At 37.0% G+C, this 20,563-nt stretch overlaps 2 protein-coding genes across 3 annotated transcripts in view; both read left to right on the top strand.

Annotated features, from left to right (window-relative positions):
• Positions 1 to 7,497, top strand: part of itk (IL2 inducible T cell kinase) — an 8,889-nt gene extending 1,392 nt beyond the window's left edge. Inside the window, exons 6-17 of the mRNA XM_081382764.1 lie at positions 428 to 579; positions 1,530 to 1,595; positions 1,687 to 1,741; positions 2,272 to 2,351; positions 2,480 to 2,625; positions 3,216 to 3,287; positions 5,078 to 5,246; positions 5,352 to 5,568; positions 5,662 to 5,726; positions 5,803 to 5,921; positions 6,062 to 6,219; positions 6,511 to 7,497. Of these exons, the coding sequence (XP_081238890.1) occupies positions 428 to 579; positions 1,530 to 1,595; positions 1,687 to 1,741; positions 2,272 to 2,351; positions 2,480 to 2,625; positions 3,216 to 3,287; positions 5,078 to 5,246; positions 5,352 to 5,568; positions 5,662 to 5,726; positions 5,803 to 5,921; positions 6,062 to 6,219; positions 6,511 to 6,573 (1,362 nt within the window). The 3' untranslated portion in view covers positions 6,574 to 7,497. The remainder of the gene's footprint in view (positions 1 to 427; positions 580 to 1,529; positions 1,596 to 1,686; positions 1,742 to 2,271; positions 2,352 to 2,479; positions 2,626 to 3,215; positions 3,288 to 5,077; positions 5,247 to 5,351; positions 5,569 to 5,661; positions 5,727 to 5,802; positions 5,922 to 6,061; positions 6,220 to 6,510) is intronic.
• A 1,183-nt stretch (positions 7,498 to 8,680) lies between these two features.
• Positions 8,681 to 20,563, top strand: part of cyfip2 (cytoplasmic FMR1 interacting protein 2) — a 40,677-nt gene continuing 28,794 nt past the window's right edge. For both annotated transcript variants that reach the window (XM_081382690.1, XM_081382691.1), the window contains exons 1-3: positions 8,681 to 8,824; positions 18,921 to 19,070; positions 19,168 to 19,257. In XM_081382690.1, coding sequence (XP_081238816.1) covers positions 18,954 to 19,070; positions 19,168 to 19,257 — 207 coding nt within the window. In that variant the 5' untranslated portion in view covers positions 8,681 to 8,824; positions 18,921 to 18,953. The remainder of the gene's footprint in view (positions 8,825 to 18,920; positions 19,071 to 19,167; positions 19,258 to 20,563) is intronic.

Here is a 20,563-nt window from a genome sequence, read left to right on the forward strand (position 1 = left end):
ATTCAATCTCTGTTTACTGTTTCTGACTTTCATGCTTATATATGTATGGCAAATTTTAGACTTAACTGCCCGGTTTCACAGACAAGGCCTTGAAATGCATATTTGAGCTGTCTTAACTGAAAGTAACTTACACTGACATTTCTTAAAATATGTCAGTGCCATTGTTTTGTCTCAAGATGCACATCAGTAAAAGGCACGTTTATAAAAGCTACTTAAATGTCCTAATTGACCTGAGGCCTAATACTGGCTTAGTCTAAGCCCTGTCTGTGAAACCAGGCCAATATATTTAATTTATCTTTAGGTTTAAATTTTTTTGTTTGCGATTATTAAAATATTTCTGTTACTTTCGCTGTTGAAATGCTTAGTATAATCAGGACAGTGTTTGGATGAGATGATGTGAATTGGGCTCTCTGTATTTATCCTCTAGCGACGATCTTCAGATCCAGAGGACAGGGTTGTTGTGGCTTTGAGGAATTTCAGCCCTGAAGAAGATACAGACCTGCCTCTACATAAAGATGAAGAATATTTTATCGTAGACAGTTCTGAACCGAACTGGTGGACTGTGAGGGACAAAGACGGGTAAATATCTAAAAGAATTTTTGCAGTCTAATAAGTTAGATTTAGCATAATGCCTTGTAAAAGAATCCCTCCACTGTGAATTCAGAAGTTTGACACATTACATAAACATATAAATGAATAAAAGGTTTACATTTGCCAAATGTAACAAAATGCCACACCATTTGCACTCGGCGTCATGAATATCAGCCACAAAAACTCATGAGATAGATAGATAGATAGATAGATAGATAGATAGATAGATAGATAGATAGATAGATAGATAGATAGATAGATAGATAGATAGATAGATAGATAGATAGATAGATAGATAGATAGATAGATAGATAGATAGATAGATAGATAGATAGATAGATAGATAGATAGATAGATAGAAGCTTTAACTGTTTAACTCACGGGGCTGTGAAAAATTATATATAAAGAATCTGAAAAAAATGCTGAAGAGTCCTTGCAGGAGAATTGTGTGTAATTTGTTTTTTATTGCAATACCTCATGATGTTGCCATGAGCCCAAAACACTCATAAATCTCTATATGTCGTCACTTAAAAACTAAAGAAAAAATCTGTATGATGATTATTATTCATGCAGTCAATGCACTCTCAGAAAAAAAGGTACAAAAGCTGTCACTGGGACAGAACCCTTCAAAAAGGGCTGTACCATTTAGGTATGTACACTTTTGGTACCAATATGTACCTTTGAGGGACTAATATGCACTCTTTAGGTACAAAGGTGTGCCTTTTCTCTGAGAGTGCAAGGTTATATGTTTATTAACTAAAACAATGACAACAATAGCCATTTATAGAGCACCTTTAATATAAAGCTGATTACATTTTAAATTTGCCAAAATTCAGTCAAGAAGAACAGAATTGTGAAAAAACAACAGAAGGAAATGTTACAGGTTTTAAATCATCTAAAACGTAAAGATTTGTGTGCTCTTTTCTCTCCTGTTACAGAAATGTTGGCTCTGTGCCGTGCGTATATATTGCGGAAAAAAAACAAAACAACATTGAGAAATTTGAGTAAGTTCCATATGTACATTTTTTTACAAAAGGTATTAAGTTCATAATCAAAGCTTGATTAAACAGACAGTAATGCTCTGTGGTTTGATAGATGGTACAGTAAGGACATCACTCGGACAGAGGCAGAGGAGTTACTCATGAGAGAGGTAAGGCAACCAACAACAGTCAAATGACATTTTATAAAATCAGTTAATGTTTCCATGAAGTCACATGACAGTAAGCTTTAACTGTGTTAAACACTTAGTCAAAATCTGAACATCACTTCAGTACATTTTCACAGTTTTTTGGGCATTGCAGAAAGTTGGGGTTCTTTGCAAACGTGCAAGAGCAACATCTGCAGATGCAGGTGCAGGCAAACGCGTGCAGAGTTCAAACAGCCCTTCAACCAGAATGTGGTTGCGCAGTGTTTCCTGTCATGACACTTACTTGTTATGTTTTAAATATGAGGGTAGATTCAGACATACATGTGAGGTGAAACAGTTCATGTATGTCCTAATTATTATCAGTAATAGTGTAAACTGTCCCCATGGCATTCCACAGCATAAGCACAACATTTATCTGTCATAATGAAACAAAATTCATATTTATATGTAGATTTTCTCATTTATGGCATTCATATTGGTCAGCATTTTCATGAATATGAATTTATGGTTAACATTTTAAATTTCATTTACAGAACAAGGACGGTGGTTACATAGTTCGTGACTCTAAACATGCCGGCGTATACACCGTGTCAATATTTTCCAGAGTTACGGGGTAAACGCTTACATTAGAATGCAGTGAATGTTACTTGCAATCACTTAGGCTACAAAAAAAAAATCTTACTATTTTGTCCAATCAATATTTGATCTTCATGTTTTTTAATGAATGTCACTGGTCTGCAGGACTGATGGAGAGAAGTATCCCCAAGTTAAGCACTACCAGATCAAAGTACAGAAAGAAGGTGCAAAGGTCATGTATTTCTTAGCTGAGAAATACCTGTTCTCGAGCATTCCAGAGCTCATCCGCTATCATCAACACAATCCGGCAGGTGAGTTGAGAAAAAACTTCAGTTTCTCTTATATTGCATGCCATTCTGTTGAATAGTGTCCATTACATGATAGGCTATTTGCTGCCTCTTGCTGTCAGAGGCAATGTTTTAATGTCTCAATGTCTCTTCAAATCTGTAAGTTGCTTTAGATCTTAGAGAACTCCAGTCAATTTTAACATTGAGCTAATTTTTTTGTAAATTTGGAGTGCTGTCAGTACAGAGAACAACGACAAAAATCGGTGTTGCCTACACCGTGTTATCCTCTTTTTAAAATTTGCACCCTGTTGACTTAAATGGGGCAAGTTTTAAACCTGCTTTTAGCCTTGATGTGTCATTACAAGTGCCCAGCCATGTTGAGTGATTCCTTCAGAGTGAACACGGTGAATCTGACTGCAGTAGATGTGAAAGATATGAATAAAAGTGATGTTTATTCAGCCAGCGCTCATACCTGTATTTACATCCTGTTTTCGGTCGAAGTCCACAGTAGTCGATTGTCGAGTTCACGCGCGTGATCATAGGTAACTAAACCTATGCTATGTTAATGTTAATTCTATCATTAAGCTGAAAATATCTGCTTGTTTTTGTGACAGGTTTAATAACCAGATTGAGGCATTGTGTGTCTAATGTTCCAAGATCTTCAAGGATTAAGGAGTTGTCTTCAGGTAAAATTCCAGCTGTCAAGTACAATTTGAATTGTCTTTCATCGTTAAAATTTCATAATATGAATTTACAACATATATCAGTAAGATTTTTTTAAAAAGAAATTAACTTTTGTTCAACAGGACACATTAAATTGATCAAAATGACAGCAAAGACATTTATAGTATCTTAAAATTAGAGGTGGGCATAGATTAATTTTTTTAATCTAGATTAATCTAGATTAATTTTGAAATTAATCTAGATTAATCTAGATTAAAATGGCTCATTTGAATTCTGCCGAAGGCATTCAGAATATGTGTGCTACCCAAATAATGACTATAAAAGTAAGTCTTTGTGAACGGGTTTCTCAAGCCAGGTGGCGCATTAGACCAGGGGCTCATCTCAGGAACTGTTTCCAAAATGCATCACAAACTGCTTGAGAAAGCTGTTCTACTCATAGACTGTAAAGGTTACTACTGTACTGTTACCGTCCATAGGCAACATTAGAGGCCTATGTTATTATCAACTACTATAGGCTATCAATTAGGGATGGGCGATATGGCCTAAAATCTATATTGTGATATACATTGCAGCCTCTTGCGATAACGATATACAGTATATTATAATAAAACCATTTCAGAACAGGTTACACAGACCCTGCTAAACAACTGCTAAATGTATTTTTTTTAAAGGGTATATGTAGTTTTGAGAACATATATTGTGCAAAACTGTAAGTATACAACATAATTTTGCAGATAAATAAAATTTAAGTACACTAGTAGCTGCAGAGACTTAAGTAGAGACCTACTTAAGTCTCTGCAGCTACTAGTGTACTTAAATTTTATTTTTGTTTATTATAGCTTTGAGCTTATGAAACCCCAAATTTAAAGTGATAATATTGTCTAACTGATGTCTTTTCAGTTAAAAAGAAACACAACAACGATTCTTAAAATCGGGCATAGACAGAGATTATGTGTTAACGTTACACCACTAAGATATATTGGAATGAGAATAATACGCGCGCGCTGGTATTCAGTGATATCATGTTTCGTTTTGAATTTGAGGTGGTAGAACGGATTAGTCGTGTGTTAACTTACCGAGCCGTTGCCCTACACACTCTGTCTATAGTTTGCTGCTGTTTGTCGGACGGCTTAAATCCGAACCAAGTCCAAATAATGGATGTTGCTGCTTTCACTTTCAGCCGTGTTTACTTAAGATGACGACGAATATGCGGTGCAGCCGTGTTTACCTCGCGGCCGCGGGTAGATTGCGTCATCATCTCCCAACCCAACTTGGGGAATAGATTAACGGCGATATTTTTTTTATCGCGCGATAAGAGTCTCGCGTTAACGCAGCGCGCTAACGCCGATAACGGCCCACCACTACTTAAAATATTCATATTTCAAATAAATGCTGTTCCTTTGAACTTTCTATTCATTCCTGAAAAAACAATGTAGCAGTTTCTGTTGTTTTCAACATTGATAATAATAAGAAATGTTTCTTGAGCACCAAATCCGCATATTAGAATGATTTCTGAAGGACCACGTGACACTGAAAACTGGAGTAATCATGCTGAAAATACATTACAGTTTAAAATGTGTTATTAATATTATATTAATATTTTTATATATAATAATTTATAATATAATAATAATATTTTTTAAAAATTAAAAAAAAATACTGTATTTTTTATCAAATAAAATAAATGTTGTCTTGGTGAGGATAAGAGACATCTTTCAAAAACATGTTTCCGACCACAAACTTTTGAACTGTAGTGTGTGTTTATATTTATGTAAGCCTTTCTCTTTTACAGATAAATGGGAGATTCACCCTGATGAACTGATATTAAAGGAGGAACTGGGGAGCGGGCAGTTTGGTTTGGTCTTGAAGGGAAGCTTTCATGACCGTCAGGTGGCAGTTAAGACTCTCCGTGAGGGTTTCATGTCAGAGGAAGAGTTTAAAGAGGAAGCACAAGTTATGATGTGAGTAACTCATGCTGTGTGTTTCAAAGGACATGACTATGGATGCGAAGCGTACCGAGAGAAAATGTCATGAATTTATTGCTTCCTCGTTGTCTGCCTTCACAGGAAACTGTCCCACGAGAAGCTGGTCAAGTTGTGTGGTGTGGTCACTCAGCGCTCACCCATCTATCTGGTATTTGAATTCATGGAGAATGGCTGCCTAACAGACTTCTTACGTGCCAAAAAAGGCTGTCTTTCCCAGGAGGTCCTGCTGGAGATGTGTTTGGATGTAAGCGAGGGGATGGCCTACCTGGAGAGCTCCAACTTCATCCACAGAGACTTGGTAGGTGTCAACAGAATGTTTAATGAGTCAATTTCTTCCTTTATTGAGACAAACTTTTGTGCTATTGTTCCAAAATCTTGCTTTTTTTAACAGGCTGCAAGAAACTGTTTGGTTTCTGAGGATAATGTGGTGAAGATAGCAGATTTTGGAATGACAAGGTGAGTACCAGTGCCTCAATATTTCAGAGATCCATGTCACTACTCAGTGTAATAACATTCCCATTTATACCGGCAGGTTTGTCCTAGATGATCAATACACCAGTTCTCATGGGTCCAAATTTCCAGTCAGGTGGTCCTCTCCAGAGGTGATCAAATTCGGGAAGTACAGCAGCAAATCAGATGTGTGGTCATTTGGTGAGTCCATATTGATCCACTAAGACAATAATCAGAAGAAAAATAATCTGGTAGTTGCAAAAGTCTGATTTTAAATGAATCACTCACCTCTATCCTCATATTTTAGGTTATCTAAATATGCACTGACGTTCCCTTTGCAGGTGTGCTCATGTGGGAGGTGTACAGTGAAGGACGTGTGCCCTATGATAACCGTAGTAATGCAGAGGTAGTGGAGACCCTAAATGCGAGACAACGGCTCCTGAGACCCCGCGTCTGTCCACAGAGTGTGTACGAGTTAATGCAGTGGTGCTGGAAAGAGGTGAGTCCACCGCAAACAGCATTAAAACTTCCCATTATAGCAAATGATCTCAACAAACTATCCTTGAAGTATTTAAATATTAATAAAATATAACGTCACGCCCCATAAAGGTTGTTTTACTGAGAAATCCTGTTCTCATGAATTGGGCCCTCTGTGGAAGTTAGTCATGTTAGTCATTAGCAGCAGGTGTAATTTCTGTGTCCTAATCTGTTTATTCAGTTATTTGCCTACGAGTCTCGTTACTGTCATTATTGCTACGGCAACATAAACACAACAATGTTTGTTCAACAGAAACCTGAGGATCGACCGTCGTTTGCTGTGCTCCTGCATGAACTGGCCTGCCTTGATCAATAACCTTGATCCTGATCACACCTCACTCAAAAATTAACATTTTGTGATTTTAACCACTCTTGTATCATTTCAAACCTGTGTACAGTTTTTTTCAAGATATAAAAAGGTTAATTTTCAAGAATCTTTGGTCAATCATATTGACCAGATAAGGGAAAAGGCGACTATAAAAGGACCATATAGAGCATATGACTTGTGAGCTATATTTTGGGAGTTATGACGCAATATGATATCTTTGTGTGAGAAAAAGATCAAAATTTAAATCATTAATAACTGAAAATGTGCTCGATTATGAACAGATTATGAACTGTTGTTATATGGAAATAAGCCACTAAAAACATATTTAGTGTTCAATAGGTTTCGAAGTTGAACGGCATGAGTAAATATTTTTGGGGGGTGAATTATCCCTGTAAATGAAAATACTGTATATTGTACAAATCACATATTGTATTTATTTGTATATTTTATTTATTTATTTATTCACTTTTTTTTCATCATTTATTTCACATTATGTAACTGAATTGTATATTTCCTGTGTTTTATGTACATGCATGACTTCTGCAAACACAATTCTGTCCCTTAGGAGGCGCACATGAGCCATGTTGTTTTTTTTTTCATCCACCAAATAAATATGTTGCTTATTAGTTTATTGCTGTTGCATATTAAATCATCTTCATACTGATGCAGTCAGTGGTGCTTTCCTTGGTTTGCATAAGGTTTTGTGCACAATAAACTCATAATTTCCTAAATTATGTAAAAGTTAAATGCCTTCACTGGTTACTGTGACAACAGCACTGAATAGAAACACTCCAACAAGCCAATGCTCACTATATGCAGCCTGGGGCCATAGGCATCAAATAAGTGCATATTTATTTAATGTGCTTCTAGAGTGAAACTATTTTTTTCTCAATAAAACAGAAATGCAATCATAAAAGGTTGTCACTAAACTTCACAAGACTCACTAATCCCTGGGTCCAATGTATACTTTACCATAGAGCAAGGGTTTTCAATATTTTAGATGCCACAGACTACGAGGAAACCCAATCATAAAATTTTAAAGCATCTAGTTTCTTGTATAAAGACCCCAATTTATACTGTGAAAAATGTATATTATAAAATGTCTTAAATATTATTTGGAAAATATTAATAATAATAATATTATTAATTAATATTAATATAATTGTTAATATTATTAAGCAGTTTATATTATTACTATACTGTAACTTATTTATTTTAATCTATGTTTTATTCAATTATTAATTTTACTCTTTATGAACATTACATATTTATTCTGACATTCTTTAAACAGTTTTTCTCTAAACCAGGGGTTCTCATCCTTTTTGACTCGTATAGGCTCTCCCTTGGCCAACACAAAATCTGAAGCCCCACCCCCTTTATATTCGCTATAAGATATTTCTGGTACTTCTGTGATTATGACAAAGCTGCTTGTGTTCAAACTTTTTTTATTAAATGAATTTGTTTGCTGTTGATTTAACGTATAAAATGAATTAATCACAATTTATTTTGTTATGGACCTCTGTTTTTTCCATAGACCCCAGTTTGAAAACCCCTGCTGTAAAAATCTTAGTCCCCTTGATGTTGATGTGCTTTTATAATTAACAGGAATTGTGTTCTGATTAAATATTGCATTTGATTCAATTTGTATTTAAAAAAAAAAAACTATTTGACAGCATGCTGGTTTTTTGATGTGCTTTAGAAAATATGCCCTCATAAATGTAAAAGATCAATTCCAGAAGGCATATATTGCCTATTAATAAAAATGTTATCAGTGAATATTATTATTTGGCTCTTTATAATCCTATAAACTTAAAATATCATTGTTCATGATATAATATAGGCTAAATCGACCACAGTGACAGAGTGCTAAGTGGGTCGGAACTCGCAAGTACAGCAGACAATGCAAATTCATGGCAGTGCTCATAGAAAATGCACTTGTCTTAACAATCTTTGTTCATTATCATACTAAAATTAATAGACCTACATAAATCGAACAATTCTAAAAATCGAGTATGTAATCTGATGACTCACACCAGAGATGCTGTTTTAAATGGGTGCCTGTCTCTTTAAGAGCATGCACTTGCAGCCATTTTCTGCTCTTTGTGTGGGGTGGATTAGCGGATAGAGACCGAACCCAGAGCATCAATTCTACTACACCGAGCAAACGCTATTTCACGCTATTTCACTCCCGCTTTGCACTGACCGCCCGTTAGTTTGAGAGCGGACATGCAATTAGCAGGTAGGTTCATGTGATTATTTTAATGAATTACAGAGATGAGAGCGTTCGCTCGACGGAGCGCGAGAGAGATGATGACACCAACCTGCGCGTGTAACGTTATTCCCCGAGCATGATGCTCAGTCATAATTTTACATCAAAAAAGGCTTGCATGTTTTTTGGTGTTTTTTTTTTAAGACAATAGCTATTATGTTCGCGTTTGGGGGCGTATTACACTAACGTAATTTGGTGGAGGTTTATTATGATGGAGGTGGTGATAGCATCTCTCCGCTATATGGGTGGGGTGAGGGGGGTGCGCGCACGTACTCACACATCTCATATGTGATCTAACGCGCGTTATCTTTATTTGTTTACATTAGTGCAAAATTAGATTACTTAACTGTCAGTGGAGTTTCATTCCATCAATAGCACATTTTAGGGTGTTTTCATCCATTCTTTCCGCGAGCTGTCGAGCGTGCTTCTGGTGTCTTGTGACAGGGGGCTGTTGCTAGGATATAGCCAACCGAACCGTTATTTTGACGGCTTTGATGATTAAGAATTGCCTGGTATGACATATTGAATTACTGATTCTAGTCTATTCTTTCCTTGCATGGATGGTTTTTGCTCATGTTATGATTAAGGCCGCATATTTTCATAGTTTTTATGCTGTAAAATGAGGTTTAGTGAACATGATGCCCAATCTGTAATGTCATTTAAGGGATCATTTACAGCCTCCCGGGCAAAATAAACGAAATTGTGTGGTAATGACCAGCATATTATACATTATCCTGCTTAGTACACTGCTAGTTATGAAATAATAATAATAATAATAAATTAAAAATAACTTGGACATGAAATACTGATCTGATTTGAAAATATTTTGTTATTAGTTTTAACCTTTCCGCTAAGAAAAATAGTTCATTACAACGTAGACTACAATTGGCCAAGCAACAAGACGAACATTAGAGCAGTATTATAATATTACTTTATGTATTAATCAGCCATCCAAGGTATTTTTTTTCCGTGTAGGCTAAATATGCAGCTACAATGATCACTTTCTCTCTCATCCTGCTGTTTATGTCTTTTACCGGATTCTGTTTTTTGGATTTCTTTAAAGATATCAGAGCTTCTAGCCATCTATCAAAGTCTTGTGTGAAAAAAATTAAAACTGAACTCCGACGAGGCCATTTTTACTACAGTCTGACCTGGTAATAACTATATTGAATCGCAAGAGGGCGCTGCGCTAGACCGCGGAGTGATACGAGAGATATGAATGTAGCACCAGTAGGCAATATTGCATGGTCAAATGTATTACAGAGAGAGCTAAAATCAGAAATACAATTTTGTCCGAATCTTAAAGTCATCATGAAATTAAAATTGACCCTATTTACTTTGTTAGCGCATATTACTAGTCTTGTGGTGAACAATTAATCCGTGCAAGTTAGCCTAATACTCAGAATAATTGTTTGTCGTGTTAACCTTTAATCAAAATCTGAAAATTTGCTTCCGCTCTGGAATGGCGTCTTTTTCAGATGACGTAGGTTTGACGGCTTGGGTTGAATATTCTTAACCACTCCCCTCCAATCATCAGGCTTCTGTGAGCGAGGGATGGACAGGACAGGAGGTGCGCCAAAATAAAACCCCGCCCTCTATTCAATATTCCGTTTCACTTGGAAATAATTAACAACACTGATATCGGTTGCAACTTCTGGTTCACAGGGACTTTTAAGGCTGCGTTCCAGTCCAAAATTGTCATGCTCCTCACTCACTAACTTCCCTCCGTCTCGTTCACTCGGATGTACGCCATTGCTTACGTTGCATGAGTGCCCACTACTGGCGGAACCTTTGCAATAGGCTGAATTGGAACATGCCCTTGATTACTTAGAATCCACTATGGGGTTGATTTATTATTTATTTTTTTCCCTTACGAAATTGTTTAATGCTAGCCTAGAAATCTAGACGCACCCTAGCGGCAGCAAAATGTATTTCACAGCCAGGTACGTCTAGCAACTCTCAATAAACCTTCTCGCTGCAAAAACCCAGATTGGGTCAGGCCAATCACGTTGTGTATAGAGTAGGCGGGGGTGGGCTTAACATACACGACAGAGTTGCGACGGTTACCTGGCTGCTGCTTCTTGAAAACAAAGAATGGCGGCTGCTGATGGAGAACAACGGTCTTTCGAATCGGCTTTGGCCGCGACTCTGGAGGACTTGGAGTTAAGTTTTTCTTTGAGAAAAGAGCAAAGAACGGCACTTAAGTCATTCTTAAAAAAAGGAAGATGTGTTCGTCGTTTTGCCGGCCAGATATGGCAAAAGTTGAATCTTTCAACTAAGCTCCGCTGTTGGGAAAACGCTCTGGTTGGTTGAAGCGCTGTCCTATTGCGTGCAGAGGGAATTTGAAAGACAGCCGTTTATCCCGCCCCTCGGATTGAGCCGTGACTATGGTGAGTTTCCAGACCTAACATCTTGATGTAGGTCTGGCTTGCCAGGCTAGTTTAATGCAGCATTCTATATGTATATAGGTGTGTTTGAGTTGTTTAAATTTTTTTCAAAATTGAGGGAGCAAGGGTCTGTCCATATAAACTTCCCTCGTCCACTTCACGATGTGGAACGTACTTCAAAATGGCGGCAGGGATTCCCCCGAGGGGAAGTGCTTAGGGAAGTTCGCAGGTGCAGTCCAAAAGTGGACTGGAACATTTTGACTGTCCAAAAGTGGACATTTCTAAATGCATCAATAGCATGCATTTAGAAAATAGGTGAGGTGAATTTTCATTTCATGCCGACTTTAACTGGGCAACATCGTGCATTGGCATAGTAAACCGTCTGATGTATATCACTTAGCTACACATTGTATATTATGCCCATGTGCCTTTTGAAGGGAACTAGGAACCACTAGATTCCTGAATACTAATGAAAAAACATTTGTATGTTTTTTTCTTGCAAATGTATTCAGTGTTAAAATACATGGTGTTACAGCACTCATCATGATGAGTCATTTCAGCTGCTGACAGAAATGATGCATGCCTAACTACATCAGCAACCACATTTGCCTTTTTTTCTTCTCCTTTTTTTTTTCAAATTACGACTGAATGATGCTGTCATGACCAGTCTAGGCAGAGTATGCAGAGGGGTTGTCTCTGTGTGTCCTGTCTAGGGAGATTCTTTCTAGTCAGCAATCAATTACATGTCCCGCCTGCCTGTCTAGTAATTGTAGCTCAAGGCTTGCAGTGAGAGCGGGAGTATCACGACATGTCCCACCGAGTAGTGTGACCCAAATGTGACACTCTTTCAGTGGTGGAAGCTTTTATGTGACCTATGTGATGTCTAGTCCTTATTTATGTTGCTAGACCTGTGGTTCTCAAGTTGCGGTGCCGGGGCCCACTGGGGGGCCTCAAGATGACTTAAAATGATTTTTATTGTTTAAAATTATTTATTATTTTAATTCACTGTTTTTCATTTTATTTGAAGAATTATAAAAGTTTGGATTTTCAGACCTGGAAAAGTCATTTGAATTAATAAAATCTAATATCTCCATCGGTATTTTTATGCATTTTATGAATGTACATTTTCTAGATTTGCCAAGCTCAAAATGTTTTATCAGGTAGAAATTGTGAGTCTTTTTTTTTTTTTTTTTTTTTAATGCTTATCCTTAAAGGAGAACTCCGGTCAATTTTAACAATGAGCTCATTTTTTTTGTACATTTGGAGTGCTGTCAATACAGAGAACAACGACAAAAATCGGTGTTGCCTACACCGAGTTATTCTATTTTTAAAATTTGCACCCTGTTGACTTCAATGGGGCAAGTACTAAACCTGCTTTTAGCCTCTTAACATCCTTGATGTGTCATTACAAGTGCACAGAAAATGTGAGTGATTCCTTCAGAGTGATCACGAGTGAATCTGACTGCAGTAGATGTGAAAGATATGTATAAAAATGATGTTATTTAAGCCAGCGCAAATACCTGTGTTTACATCCTGTTTTCAGTTGAAGTCCAAAGTAGTCGATTGCCGAGTTCACGCGCATAGGTTTAGTTACCTATGATCACGCGCGTGAACTCGGCAATCGACTACTTTGGACTTCAGCCGAAAACAGGATGTAAACACAGGTATTTGCGCTGGCTTAAATAACATCATTTTTATACATATCTTTCACATCTACTGCAGTCAACACCGATTTTTGTCGTTGTTCTCTGTATTGACAGCACTCCAAATGTACAAAAAAATGAGCTCAATGTTAAAATTGACCGGAGTTCTCCTTTAATCTTTGTACAGTAAATCATGAATAACTGGAAACATCATGGGGCCTTTGAATGTTGTTGTGGCTTTGGATTCAAAAGAACCACAGGGCTATATGATCGAAATAACATCATATTGGTTACGTTAAAAGTGATAGCCTCGATCACACATTTTTAGCATTTTCGGGGTGTGGCAGGTTTGGTTCGATTAAAACAAACTGGTGGGCTTGCTCTGTTGTTGTTTTGATTTGAATTAGTGTGAACGCTGACATCCTTTTCAGGGGGTCTCGCTCCGCTTCCAAACAAACTGTTGTGCAGTTCAACTGAAATATGAACACAACATGAACCAGACACATCTAAAACGAACCAAAAAACAGGATGTGATGACACAAGATGGACCTAAAAACAGACAGAATGCTCAAGCACACAAGGTTCTTCTCGTCATTGGAGTTGAGGTTGTAATTACCGCAATTACTTGATTTCAACTTGTAAAAAGCATTCAAATCCTTGTAGAGCTCTTAATTGCAGCTTGTAAGATGGGAATTGTCTGAAAGCTCCTATGAAGTTTTTTGTGACTGCTGTGCTGTTACACCTGGACCTGCTATAACGTCGCATGTTGTCATCTTGATACTATGGTAATTACGACATGGCGTGAATGCAGCATGTTGTTGCCTATTGCATTTCAGGATGGCTTAAGAACTGTGGTCTCCTTGCAGCAGATCTCGGTTTGTGTTTGTGCAACAGAGGAATTCCTGGCACTGTTAGGACTCCTTTACAAAAGCTCTTATGCCAAATTGTGAGTTCTCAGTTTGTAAAAACACTATCATATGTACGCACATGCAACAAGCGCATTTAGCCCAGCAGTCTGGACCAAAAGAACCAAGAGAATCGAACTACAAGTGTGAACACACCCTCGGTAAAAAATGTGTGTGGCCCATGCATTTATGTCAGTGTTGGTCCAATTTTGTCATGCTCACATAACGTATAGGAATGTGGACCGTTTACCCCACCGTACAATGGGAATCAGCCATTGTGGGAAAGTTTATTCTAGTATTCCATTCCCACAGGCACAGACTCTCTCTCTCTACTTTCAAAAAATGGTAGACCCCAAGTGTTTGAATGGTAGTGTTCTCTCTCTCTCTCTCTCTCTCTCTCCCCCACTTCTTCGCTCTCTCCCTGTCAGATCACTTCTTCCTCTTGGAACGTGTTGGTGTCATGGATGTTTTTTTCCAAGAGTCCCTTTTTGAATGACAATGATTCAGCTCTGAGGTTGTTATCAGTCTGAACATGTCTCAATCCACCTCACGTGATCCTTTTCAACAGATTAAAATGTGCAGAAACCCCCAGGGCTCAAAGTACATCCGCTTTTTTTTTTTTTTTTTTTTCTGGTGCAGACCATATCTCTGTGTTGAATATGACACAATTCGATATAATCACCCACATGTGCGTATTAAAAGCTATTTAATTAGATAATCAAAAAATAGTTCAGACCATTTTAAAATGGATTATTTTACTCTAGTTGTGTGTGATATATTTTCAATTGTCACTCATGAAGTTCCATGATGACTAGGATGCTGCTTATCTACTAACAACATTATTGTAAATTATTTTACATATATTCTATTTTAATATATTACATTAAAGATGGTTGCAAATACATGTGGGTAAGTACAAATGTGTTGCGTATAAGGCTATCAGGCTAGTTGGTTATCTGTATGCTGTGCCAGTACTTAAGCTAACTAAAACAGACATTAATGGTCATTATAATGTGGTTCAATTGGCATACATTGTGAAGACTGATTTTGTATAAATTATTATCAGGCGCTTAGGAAGTACCCATGAAAGTTTTTTTGTTTTGTTTTTATGATAATGGGATCGCTTGGGGTCCTAATGAAGACACGATTTTGGAAGTACCTGACTTCTTATTGGCTCACTAGGTTTTGGAGCGAAACTTTTTTTTTGTCTTTTAGGGCAGAAATAAGCTTTACAGAATTAGTTAAGCACAAAAGAGGCTTCATACTTGTGTAAGATTTGCCTGTTTGTCTAAATGAAAAATCTTCTTGTACATAGTTGCATGACATTGTGAGATACACAAATGCTGACAGGAAACCCCACCCTTTCATTGAAGCAATGGATGGATCAGTACTGTTAAAGTGCTGTAGAGCGTATCGGCATGCATTTCTTAGTGATGTGTACTCCAAGAAAAATGGCACGTGACATATTAACCATGGGCTTTTTATTGGAAGATGTTTCTTGTAGTTCGCACCACATACTGACTCAGTAACATGCCTTTTATTCATTTGACTTGCCATACATCCCTTGACTAGATTGTGCTTAAGACCAGGAGCCAGTTGCATAAACTTAGGCTCTAGATTGTGTCTTAAGAACTAGTATGACCAACTAGCAGTTAGAAAAGGTTATCAATCTTACTTTTCCAATTCAAATTAGACCAATCAACCTTTTTAAAAGAATGTAAAAATAAATTTGATGACTTTTAATTCTATTTTAAGCAGTTTTTGAAACCGGTGGCCACCGATGTTGCCTCTTCTGTGGCCTTCAGCACTTGGCTCAAGTGTTTTTTTCCACCCTGAGCTACTCTGAGAGATCTGAGACAGTTATTCCATCATGTGATTCTGCTGTGACCTCCAACAATCTGACACCAACATCAGTCTCAGCCCACCAGACCTGTTGAGAATGCAGTTTAAAGCCAACGTGTGTAATTTTTATGTTAAAATACTTTTATCCCAGGCTTCCCAGCTTAATGCGGAGAGACAACTAATAGTAAGCCATCTGTAATTCCCCCAAAATGCACTGGAAAAGTCAAAAATGTTCAAATTGCATTTGATGTTGCTTGTAAGTCTGCAGACATTACAATTGTTTTTGGTCATTTTGCTTGAATGTTTCTGTTTGCACATTCTTCATTCTGTGTGTTGTTGCTATGATGTGTCATCATTTTTTTATCTCTTATGTTGTTCACGCTTCTAAGTTCCACACTTGGTTCCTGTTTGTTTCTGTTAATCATAAGAGAATCCCTTGTACTGTTAAACATAGGCTCCATATTTAATACCACAGTGACCTCAGGCAATCTCTCTTCCTGCATGTGCTACGTTTAATGGTCAAGCTAACTTCATGTTTCCCTGCTGCTTTGTCAAGATTTGATGAAGGTAAAGATTGAAAATCAGCCTCCTTGGACAGATGGCTGATAGATGCCTGACCTGTATAGACTAGTGTCACTTATCAACTGTCCAGGACAGATTAATCATGTGGTTTAGTATGCATAAACATTATCTGACTGTTTTGCCCAGGGTTGTCCCTATAAGCTACATAAATTCTGCGAAGAGTTTTTTTACTACCGTTGGAGCAATTAAAGTACCATTTAAATGCAGGCTATCTGTTGTTTATTTGCTCTATGACAGGCAAACTGGCATTAAACAAAAAATATCTGTAGCCATTTAATATTGGAGGCAACCACTGCATTTTAATCACAATCCAAACTAAGAGGCTACACACATGTAGAATGAGCAGTTATTTTTTATTGTATAATTTCAAGAAGCAAAACAGAATGGTCTGACTTTAGATTTGTGAAATTATGCTAATGACACCTGCATAAAACAAAAACAGTAAACGGACTGAATGAAAATGCAAATTCACTCTCTGACAGTAGGTGGCGCTTATGGAACAGCAGCAGTTTCTTTGTGTACCGCTGAACACAAAGCAGTGCTGCACTTATATACGCTACTTTATACTGAGGTAGAGGAAAATAAAATTTCATCATAACTTTTCTGAAGACAGTCAGTTCCCTTCAGAGATGCATATAAACCCCCTCCCTCAATTCAATATTTATATTTTTATTCCTCTATATTTTTGAGTATTGTGAACCGTGAGCTTGTTGTGCCTGGTACAGTATTTGCTCTGTTGGCATGTCTGTGTTCTCTTCTTTGCATCCGTCTTCAGTGTGTCCCGTCTCTGGCCTGTGTTAACATCTTGTTTACAGACTTCGTAATATTTCCACACAAATGACATTTTGGGAAATGATTGCAATGCAGTTTGTGTGCAAGTCCAGAATAGAGATTGGCCAAAATAAAACTAGAAACCGATTTATGGCTACAAAGCATTATTTTTGCAGGTCACTATCAAGCAAACCCGGGTCTAATACGGGCAATACCACACTTCCTGAGAATGCACACTTCCTGAGGTCTTGAGATGCATTTAAAAAAAACGTAACTATTTTTGTCTTGATACTGTATTTTGGAAATGTTTTTCATGGTATTCCTGTACATACTGAAAAAAACATGCAACATTTCACATCTCTTCTATAAAATACAATAATGTCTTTAAAATTATCATGTAATCTCAATTTAAATATTTTTTGTAGTGGAAACTTGGCTGGTTTAACTAGCTGATTCTATAAATGCTAACTTGTTAATTGGTTAACACATACCCCCGGTTTCACAGATAAGGCTTAAGGTAGTCCGAGACTAAAATACATGTTTGAGCTGTTTTAACTGAAAGCAACTTGCACTGACACATCTTAAAATATATCAGTGCCATTGTTTAGTCTCAAGATGTACATCAGTAATGTTTTTTACTGAGGCACATTTATAAAAGCTACTTGAATGTCCTAATTGAACTAAGGCCTAATCCTGGCTTAATCTAAGCCCTGTCTGTGAAACCGGGCCAATGTTTTGAAAGCATTAGCATTGCATAGCAATTGCTAAATCAATATGGCAATATAGAAAATGTAATATATCTGTTCTCAAACTAAGTTCATGCTCCAATCGTCAACATGATGGCCCTCAAAAACCTTGCACAACAGAAACTCTTCTAAATTAGCATAGCAAAACATTAAACACTACTAAATCTCACACTTAACATTAATCTGGCACAAAAATAAAACATTATATAGGCTAACACTTAATTTTAACATTTACTTTCTCTTTCAAGTGCCATGGAAAAGCATGCTGGGAAATAGAAATCCCAGTGCAGTTTCAGTTAAATCTAAATTAAATTTAAACAAGTTCATAAAAAAAAAACAATTTAGATCACTTTATTATGTCAGTTTTGTGAACTCAAAAGAAAAAAGTTCTGAATACTCAAAAGTTAATTTGAACTACTTTAAGTTTACCCCACTTGAATAACTTTATTATTTTGAGCATTTGGGTTTACAATGTGGAAATTTTGGATTATCACCTCTGTTGTTACACTTAGGTGACATTGCAGTGCTGTGCCATCTCGAAAGTGATCATTTGCATGCGTGTTTAAGCCTTGCCAGTTTAAATGTTGAAGCAATTTTAAGCACAATAAGCAGCGCAGTAATGACTGTCTTGGCTTATTCCTGTAAACACAGTAGGTAAAAGGGTTAGTTCACCCAAAAATGAAATTTCTGTCATTTATTATTCGCCCTCATGTCGTTCCAAACCCGTTTTTTTTTTGGAAATCCAAGAGCTTTATGTCGTTCCATAGACTGCAACATTTTTACCACTTTCAAGGCCCAGAAAGGTAGTAAAGACATTGTTAAAATAGTCCTATTTTGTATTATATAGCCTATCATTATCGTGAAATAAAATTACTCATTGTGAATATGATTTGGGTCATATCGCCTACCCCTATATCATATATTAGTTTAATTTATTGAAAAAATCTGTCGCAGCCCTAATTAATAATGTCTTGGCAGCCACAGCAGCACTTGTGTTTTGAGACTTATTAAATTCCGTCAGTGAAACCAGTGAAAGACTTTAACAAGAGATTTTTTTGAAAGTCATGACATTTCCCTTTTCAAATGCCAGTGTTTTATAGACTGTGTTACACTTAGACATAGAGTTGAAGTGCTGAGTGCTGCACCTTCTGTATGATGATGATGAAGCTCATGGTCTATTCTTGTTTCAGATTGGGCTGTTTTGTGAGTGAACCTGTGTCGCCATGACAACCCACGTGACCCTGGAGGATGCGCTGTCCAATGTGGACCTGCTGGAGGAGCTTCCCCTCCCAGACCAGCAGCCATGCATCGAACCCCCACCATCCTCCATCATGTACCAGGTACAGGCCCTTATGCATTAACACAAATGTATTTCAATATTCGAAGTAGGATGTAGAGTTCACAGTAAAATTTTACTTGCCTTCTGTTTGTTACTAGGCAAACTTTGACACCAACTTTGAGGACAGAAATGCGTTTGTCACTGGAATTGCCCGCTACATTGAACAGGCCACTGTGCACTCCAGCATGGTAAGTAGAAGGACACTTTGTGAAACAGCACATTAGGATGGCTGGTCATGTGACCAGGGCAGCAATAACAAAAGGATGTTGCATTACAACAAAGCTGCTCTTTATGGTTCTTACTGAAATCTTTACCAGAAGGGCACTGAGAAACAGAAACAGTCATTCAGTTTTTCTAATGTAGGCCTTTCTTTGCCACAGTGATATTTAAATCAGCCCTGAGCAGTGCAATTCCCTTCATAAAGGTTCACTTACAAAAGAAAATCACCAAGACATTAACATATTTTTAGGTACTGTGATGAATAAATAAAAATTTCAACATGTAAACTGTCAATACCATCTGTGAATTACCATTGAGTACTAAATGTAGTGTAGCGATACCTCCAAATCATATACATCAACCTTAAAATATCACTTTTAAATCATGAATCAGCGTTTGTGTTGGCCAATAATAAAGTTGCTATGTTGTATATTAAAATATACAATCGTTCAAAAGTTTGTAGATAGTAAGATGTTGTTTTTTTAAGAAAGTAATACTTTTTATTCAGCAAGGGTTTGCTAAATTAAACACATTTATAATGTTACAAAAGATTTTTGTTTCAAATGAATGCTGTCCTTTTTAATTTTCTGTTCATCAAAGAATCCTAAAGAAAAGTATCACAGTTTATACAAAAATATTAGACTGTTTTCAGAATTGATAGTTTATTGAGCAATTAGGAGTTCAATGAATCCACTTAATGATTATTATAGTGCAATCTACTACAAAAAACAGCTGTGTTCTTAAATAGAACTTAAAAAGAATGAATTTCATTATGCTAAACTTGTATGGATTGTACGGAGCCCCGCACATGACAAGCAGGGAAATATATATAGTGGCCATGAATTAAGAATTCCTTCTCTCGTTTTAGTAAATTGTGGCCTCTTTTTAAGTAAATCGTTCACACAATGTAATTATTTGTTCCCTCGGTTTAAAACGAACATCCATTTTTCAGAACAGCTCAAAAAGCATTAGCAGATTTTCAACAGTAATGACTATTTAAGGGTCAGCATGTGAAATCTGGGCAAGGTGGTTTGTGCCATATCAAAACCCCATCAGTTTCAATTCTGTTTTAGCGGAGGCATGAGGTGAAGAGCTCAGGACAAACACCTTTTCACAAAGCCACCCTTGTCTAGTTATGATTGCTGTTTTGTACTGTTTTGTTTGTGTGGGGGTTTGGGCTTTATTCTGGATTGAACTGAGATTGATGCAGCTAGTCCACCTCTTCCTCACACAGCTCAGTGGCTCGTGGATGTGCTTGGACTGTCAAACAGTAGC

The sequence above is a fragment of the Scardinius erythrophthalmus genome, assembly GCF_964197995.2.
Source record: "Scardinius erythrophthalmus genome assembly, chromosome: 13".
Taxonomy (NCBI): Eukaryota; Metazoa; Chordata; class Actinopteri; order Cypriniformes; family Leuciscidae; genus Scardinius; species Scardinius erythrophthalmus.